Source organism: Coregonus lavaretus (assembly GCF_964263955.1).
Source record: "Coregonus lavaretus genome assembly, chromosome: 30".
NCBI classification, from domain to species: domain Eukaryota; kingdom Metazoa; phylum Chordata; class Actinopteri; order Salmoniformes; family Salmonidae; genus Coregonus; species Coregonus lavaretus.
Genome location: NC_140017.1, coordinates 1,766,887 through 1,775,210, shown reverse-complemented (window position 1 = coordinate 1,775,210; position 8,324 = coordinate 1,766,887). Strand labels below are relative to the sequence as shown.

The 8,324-nt window shown below is 43.6% G+C and overlaps 1 protein-coding gene across 1 annotated transcript in view; it reads right to left on the bottom strand.

The window, feature by feature from the left end:
- Positions 1-284: 284 nt before the first annotated feature.
- The window catches only part of LOC311105995 (diacylglycerol kinase delta-like), a 91,803-nt gene continuing 83,763 nt past the window's right edge, over positions 285-8,324 (bottom strand). Inside the window, exons 25-29 of the mRNA XM_084148249.1 lie at positions 6,650-6,742; positions 6,429-6,548; positions 5,468-5,585; positions 4,614-4,744; positions 285-2,503 (exon numbers count right to left, since the gene is read on the bottom strand). Of these exons, the coding sequence (XP_084004375.1) occupies positions 2,414-2,503; positions 4,614-4,744; positions 5,468-5,585; positions 6,429-6,548; positions 6,650-6,742 (552 nt within the window). The 3' untranslated portion in view covers positions 285-2,413. The remainder of the gene's footprint in view (positions 2,504-4,613; positions 4,745-5,467; positions 5,586-6,428; positions 6,549-6,649; positions 6,743-8,324) is intronic.

Below are 8,324 nucleotides of genomic sequence, written 5' to 3'. Positions count from 1 at the left end.
TGACACAGTGAATCATTGGCTCTGGCCAGGGCAGCGTTCAAGTCACGCAACAGTTTTGCACTATTCATCAGACTCATGTCTGATTCTAAAGTATCATGAGACAATGTCTTATTGAGAAAAAAAATGTTCTGCCATAGTTCTAAAGTGTGGCCAGGGAAGCCGTATACATGTTAAGCACAATGTTAGATCTTCAGTTTATGAGCTAAACATTTTAAAATATGGCTAAACATTGAAATCTTGAACGTAATGGGATTGACTAAAGAAACACATCCAAAGACCCAACTCACACACAGACAATTTTTATTACAGGATGGTGGTATTTCACTGTACAAGACAGACATATTTACATGGAAAAAAGAGGTATAGCATATAGTATTAATTCTAACGTATAAATTATCAATAAATACTGGAACGGAAGAGACCGCTTCCCAAGGGTTCTCGATTCAGGACAAGACAAAAATGGACAACCCCAAAGGTTGCGAGGAGGGAAATGATATGACCATACAGACCATAATGAGAACGGCTGCATCACTGCACAGCCAGACATAGAACATAAAACAGAACTCTGACATCCACACGGGACTGAGCGGGAGAGAACATGACTAGGCCAAAGAGTTTCTCCTGACCCTGGGACTTGACCAGGAAGAACACTGGGTCCTACTTATTATACCCTAGGTATTCCCCGAATCCCAAATAAACCCTTAGTCCCTACCTCCTATTCACTTGTGCAGACCTAAGAGGATAGGTATAAGCAATTGGCGACAATTCCACCTGGCCCGTCAGAGGGCAAAACTGAGCTACCACCATATTGCTTATTGACCTATCCAATCATCTTAGATCTACACAAGTGCCCACGGGGGTAGGGGCTAGCGGTTAATTTGAGTTTCAGGATATAACACGGTCAGGAAAAACTAGAGGCCTTAAACATTACCGGCCGTTTTTTTGGACCCAGATTGAGTCTACTCCTGAACTAAAAAGCACTTTCGAGGTAGATTCTCCATTGAGGTGCCTTTCTAATCCAGAAGTAGGTTTAATCTAGGTCCGGGAAACTACATTCACCAAGGGGAACAATCTTAAAGCAGTGTTCATTGTGTGAAAAATGTGATCTACTTGACACCAAAGAATGCCGAGACGTGCTCCACACACCCCGAGACCTGCCCGATATGTGACAGTTTGTAGATTATTTAAGGCATGGTCGAGTTTGGCTTTTCCCTACAATACATAATAAGTGTTGTGTTCAGTAGGAGGGAAACCTTTCGAAACGGGGAGACTACCTGAATCTCCAATAAGAACACAGATCTTTGTTTTTCCTTGCAAAACGTTTTGCTACCATGTGCACTACTGAACATGACCATCGGGGGCCCATCACGTTCTAACATGACGTTTGGTGACAAAGCAGGGTCGTCACCTTCGTCTAGTTTACCAGCCCCGCATTCAACCTAGGTAGTTGAAATTGTAATAGTTATTTATATAAAAAAGGACAGGGATGAGGAGAGATGTAAGGAGAAAGAGAAATTACACATGCACCTGGGAAAAGGCTGGAGGTTGTTGGAGTGATTGGTTGATTGTCGCTTCTTAGCTTTGTAGTTTAGACCTCTTCCAGTCTATCTGGTTTTCTTCTGGGAGCATATTACCGGGCATCCCACGTCGTTTTCAGAAACATCATGGTTCAAGCTCAACATATCCAGTACAACGCATATGAGAAATAAATAGATGCATATTTCAATACAAAAACTCAGTATTTTCCATGATCCAGTCAGTGGAAACTATGGAAATATAACCTATGGTGCCCACTCTATACGTTGTTCATCTCAAAAGACACCACCTAGTATCATGTAGTGGATTACCTCTTGACCTATAAAGCTCTGGTCAAAAATAGTGCACTATATGAGGAATAGGGTGTCATTCGAGATGCAGCCTTGCTCGTTTCTACATCTTCCGTGACTTGGCTAACAAGTTTTTGATATGTATCAACTGTTTAAAAAGTTCAATTGGTGGAGTCTGGCGCTGGTTTGTTGATAAGGCATTCTGGGTAGTTGAGTTTTTCTGTTGGCAGACTTTGTTCCTGGTAGTCAGCCCGATTGGATTCCCTGCAATCTCTCTTGACTTTACTCTCTCAACTGATGTCATTGAACACCCCTCCCCTGTGGCGATAGTGGTTTGGCCTCCTCCGTTTGCAGTTCAGTTGGTTGCTCCCAGACATGGACGCTGCAGAGGTGGGGTGTGAAGAAAGGCACTGTGGTAAATTTGATTGGTTGACTAAACTCAAATCCATATTTGAGTGTATAGAGGTACCGTTGGGTTAAAGCTGTTCAAGGCTTGGTCAGGCTTGGGAGGTGTGGGTACAGCATGGCTGGGTACAGTCCGTTTAGGTAGAGGGTCTGGTGCAGCACACAGGCGTACAGGAGAGAGCCTAGGCTTCGCTGGCAGTGCTGCTGCGACTCAACTCTCTGATACCCTGGAGGATACGCTTCATGTGGCCAACCTTTGTCACCCCCAAGTCCTGCAATGGATGGACACATACACACACACACAAATTAGAACAAACACCAAGACACACATGTGGACTTTTTCCAGACGTCACCTGGCAGGGAAAACTCCAAGCTCTTTATAGAGTATAAACAACTTAAATCAATGACCAGGGAGTAAAATCAAACACCCACGGTAAAGCCCCAGAGTAGTGAAACATAAGAAAGCTCTACCCGGCACCTGAAAGAATGGATGTCCCCCAATAATATTTTCACATGACGTGTGCACTCGGAAGCTACTCTGAAAATAAATATAGTTTACCAAGCTACCAATTACTTCACACTGGAAGAAGTTAAGCTAAACAAAAGCTACCCGTAAGAAACATAGTTTACTTAACTAAAGTTACTTTGAAAAGTAGTTCACTACATCCAAACTATACTGAACAAAAATGTAAAATACAACAATTTAAAAGATTTTACTGAGTTACAGTTCATAAGATGAAATCAGTCAATTGAAATAAATTCATTAAGGCCTAATCTATGGATTTCACATGACTAGGAATACAGATATGCATCTGTTGGTCACAGATACCTTAAAAAAAAAAGTATTACTGTGGATCAGAAAACCAGTCTGTCTGGTGTGACCACCATTTGCCTCATGCAGCGCGACACATCTTCTTCGCATAGAGTTGATCAGGCTGTTGATTGTGGCCTGTGGAATGTTGTCCCACTTCTCTTCAATGGCTGTGCGAAGTTTCTTGATATTGGCGGGAACTGGAACACACTCTCATACACGTCAATCCAGAGCATCCCAAACATGCTCAATGGGTGACATGTCTGGTGAGTATGCAGGCCAGAAGAAGAACTGGGACATTTTAACGTTCCAGGAATTGTGTAGATATCTTTGCGACATGGGGCTGTGCATTAACATGCTGAAACATGAGGTGATGGCACGACAATGGGCCTCAGGATCTCGTCACGGTATCTCTGTGCATTCAAATTTCCATCAATAAAATGCAATTGTGTTCGTTGTCCATAGCTTATGCCTGCCCATACCATAACCCCACCACCGCCATGGGTCACTCTGTTCACAACGTTGACATCAGCAAACAGTTCGCCCACAGGACGCCATACACATGGTCTGCGGTTGTGAGGACAGTTGGACGTACTGCCAAATTCGACACTGGATGCGGTTTATGGTAGTGAAATTACCATTAAATTCTCTGGCAACAGCGCTGGTGGACAATCCTGCAGTCAGCATGCCAATTGCACGCTCCCTTAAAATTTGAGACATCTATGGCATGGTGTTGTGTGACAAAACTGCACATTTTAGAGTGGCCTTTTATTGTCCCCAGCACAAGGTGCACCTGTGTAATGATCATGCTGTTTAATCAGCTTCTTGATATGCCACACCTGTCAGGTGGATGGATTATCTTGGCAAAGGAGAAATGCTCTCTAACAGGGATGTAATCAAATTTGTTCACAAAATCTTAGAGAAATAACATTTTGTGCGTATGGAACATTTCTGGGATATTTTATTTCAGCTCATGAAACCAACACTTCACATATTGCATTTATTGTTGTTCAGTATACTTCATAAAAAATTATATGTCATAAATTACAAATTGCACTCTGGAGTCCGATGTTAACGTAATGTGTAATTTAGCCTTTTAAACACCAAAACTATGTTTCAAGTTAAAATTAGGCAGGTCTGATGCCGAAAAATAATGGAAATCTTGCCTACTTTACCCATATTTTATGTTATTTTTGAAAAAAAATAAGTTTGTAGTTCCAGTAGTTTGCTACACAGCAAAAAAGTAATGAACTACTGAAAACACTACCAAGATTTGAATTTAGATCAACTACCACCAAGCTACAGCTAAATGTAACTACATGTAGTTCTCTACTCCCCATCACTCCTCTTTCACTACTTCCCACAAACCTAAAAGCATTGGATTGGTGGAGGCATTAGCTAGTGGGGGTTTCTTATGCCACTCATTTCCTTTCAAATCAGTCAAGGGAAGTAAAGAAGTGCACACTTTGGGAGGAAGGAGAGGTATCTGGGACAGCCTGTGTGGGTGTGTGGGTGTGTGGGTGTGTGTGTGTGTGTGTGTGTGTGTGTGTGTGTGTGTGTGTGTTCAGTACCTTGAGGTCCCTCCTCTCCAGGTGCAGCAGCTCGGCGCCGCGCACGTCGTGCCCAATAAAGATCTCCTTGTACTCGGTGAGACAGATGAGCTCCAGCCAGGCGGCTACCTCCTCTGTGCCCCACTGGTGCACTGCAGAAAGCAAGACCCCCTTCAGACCCCCAACCACACCACGGACAGAGAGACGCCACAACCCTGCCATAGCCCTTAACCGCAGCTCTAGGATCAGATGAACCTACCCTCAATTCTAACGTTGACCATTACAGGGATGATAGAAAATCTGACCGTGTATCAATGGTTAGGGGAAACTCTGACCTACTCCAGATCACTCTCTGGACCACAGAGCTCCAGGTAAAAGTTGCCCTTAAACATAGCTCAAGGCTCAGAATACCTTACCCCCAAACCTAATTTTAACCATTAGGGGGATGAGAAAATATATGACCCTGTATCAGTGGTTAGGGGGAACTTCGACCTACTCCAGACCATAAACACACTGGGCCAGGGTAAGATCAGGTTGTCAGAAGATGCTGATCTAAGGTCAGTTTTGTGTTTTTTAACTTTGAATGGTTAAAGTTAAGATCAGGGTAAGCTGATTAAAGATCTGCGTAAACGGGTAGACTTCTACCTGGAGCCACTGGGCCAGGAGCTCTGCTTATGATAGCCAATCAGAACAAAGGTATTTTCTGATTGGTTAAACGATCAGAGAGATCGGTGGCGTGTGGAAGTTTGTGGCGACCTCAGAAAGAATTGAATGTGATTTTCAAAGAGTGTTGACCATGAATTGTCATTGTCCAAACATGATTTAACCCAGAGTGTTCCAGATTAATTGCTGTGAGAGAGAGAGGTAGATAGTACCTGGCAGTGTGAGAGTGGCACAGGCCTCCTTGTTCTTGTTGTTTTTGTCCTTCTTGAACTTGGGGACGAGACGGAACTTGGCACTGCGGCTACGCTTGGAGAAATCCGTCAGGTGTCCCTGCAGAAAGACAGGTTAGACATTGGGTGATATAGACTGTCCAGTACTATGGACTACAGAGTTGAACAGTTTTACTCTAGCCTAGCACTAACACACCGACCTGATTCAATTAATCAATCATCAAGACCTTGATTAGTTAGCCCTTTACAAAATTGCAGATTTGGACACTGATAAGTGCCTAAATTGGAACACAGTGGCATGCTATACATGACATCAGAGCTCAGGCTCTGTGCTTCACATCGCTGTATGGGTTTTGATGACAGCTGTTCTGAACTTGAGCACCACACGCAACAAGAAGTGGCCTCCAAGTGAAAGCCTAACACTGTAAAATCGTATTTGATAATTTAGCTAGTCATTTTGGCAATAGAACAAGCTTTCAAATTATGCCCACCTGACCAGATTGCGATTTATAATGGACCGCTTTTTGGATTGTGGAAACAACAACTGTAGTTGTGTAAAGGTGGGGATGTAGGGCTGTGTTCCAAAGAAAACAACTACAAATGCACATAAAATCAACAGTGTAATGTTTGGATTCAGTCTTGTGTCAGGTGAACTGTTGTGTTCTCATCTTTAGTCTAATAATTTTCCCATAATCTCCAAACTGTTCCCTTTAATTTTTACCATGGTTATAGGTGCTTTTCATATTTCAACTTCTGTAAGAAACATTTCAATGTAGCCCTATCCATATAGGCCAATTCCAATAAGTGTAATGGGTTAAATCAGGTTTGGTATTACTAGACTGGGACTAAAATGTACTCCCCTTTGGGTCCCTAGGACTAAGATTGAAAAACACTGAGGTAAGTGGCTGGTGTGAATAGTGTGTGTGGTAGCATCTAGATCTACCTCATCATCCCCAGGTTCGATGAGCTGACCCAGCCAGGGTATGTCTGGCAGTCTGAGTAGCTGCTGGGCCACAGTGCCCAGGGCTCCAGTCAACTGCTCCTTCTGAGGAGGGTCCAACTGCTGAGAAGACATACTCGGTTACAAAAACATAACCGCCACACACACACAAACGCACACATGCAGCTGCACCTACACAGGCAGACAACAGCTTTGAGACTTACCAGACACATCTTGCCTGCCAGTAGCAGCTCTGTCTCACTGTGAAGGGCCTTGACGTTACTGACCATCTGAACCACAACTCTGCAGTTCAAACCCTGCGTAGAACAGAGATGAACACAAACACATTGCAAAGAGCAGATGCATTTAGTTAACCAAAGAAGCAGGGGGACAATGTGCATTGAATGTGTGTGATTGTGTCGATATTTGATTGACTGATTTTATTTCAGTGTCATACACCATTTGGTGCCTACTGCCCAGCCCATATCGGCTTAATCCCAAGACACAAATCATCAAAGCACAAAACATAATGTCATTTTACAATTTAAGGTGTACAGTGCATTCAGAAAGTATTCAGACCCCTTGACTTTTTACACATTTTGTTACATTACAGCCTTATTCTAAAATAGATTAAATTGTCCCCCCCCCCATCAATCTACACACAATACCCCATAATGACAAAGCAAAAATAGGTTTTTATAAATTTTTGCAAATATCACACTTACATAAGTATTCAGACCCTTTACTCAATACTTTGTTGAAGCACCTTTGGCAGCGATTACAGCCTCAAGTCTTCTTGGGTATGACGCTACAAGCTTGGCACACCTGTATTTGGGGAGTTTCTCCCATTCTTCTCTGCAGATCCTCTCAAGCTCTGTCAGGTTGGATGGGGAGCGTCGCTACACAGCTATTTTCAGGTCTATCCAGAGATGTTCAATCGGGTTCAAGTTTGGGCTCTGGCTGGGCCATTCAAGGACATTCAGTGACTTGTCCCGAAGCCACTCCTGCGTTGTCTTGGCTGTGTGCTTAGGGTAGTTGTCCTGTTGGAAGGTGAACCTTCGCCCCAGTCTGAGGTCCTGAGCGCTCTGGAGCAGGTTTTCATCAAGGATCGCTCTGTACTTTGCGCCGTTCATCTTTCCCTGCCGCTGAAAAATGTCCCCACAGCATGATGCTGCCACCACCATGCTTCACCGTAGGAATGGTATCAGGTTTCCTCCAGACGTGACGCTTGGCATTCAGGCCAAAGAGTTCAATCTTGGTTTCATCAGACCAGATAATCTTGTTTTTAATGGTCTGAGAGTCCTTTAGGTGCCTTTTGGCAAGCTCCAAGCGGGCTGTCATGTGCCTTTTACTGAGGAGTGGCTTCCGTCTGGCCACTCTACCATAAAGGCCTGATTGGTGGAGTACTGCAGAGATGGTTGTCCTTCTGGAAGGTTCTCCCATCTCCACAGAGGAACTCTGGAGCTCTGTCAGAGTGACCATTGGGTTCTTGGTCCCCTCCATCCCCACATCATGATACTGCCACCACCATGCTTCACTGTAGGGATGGTGCCAGGTTTCCTCCAATACCCCATAATGACAATGCAAAAACAGGTTTTTAGAAATGTTTTGAAATGTATTAAAAAACAGAAATACCTTATTTACATAAGTATTCAGACCCTTTGCTATGAGACTCAAAATTGAGCTCAGGTGCATCCTGTTTCCATTGATCATCCTTGAGATGTTTCTACTTGATTGGAGTCCACCTGTGGTAAATTCAATTGATTGGACTTGATTTGGAAAGGCACACACCTGTCTATATAAAGTCCCACAGTTGACAGTGCATGTCATAGCAAAAACCAAGCCATGAGGTCAAAGGAATTGTCCATAGAGGTCCGAGACAGGATCGTGTCGAGGCAC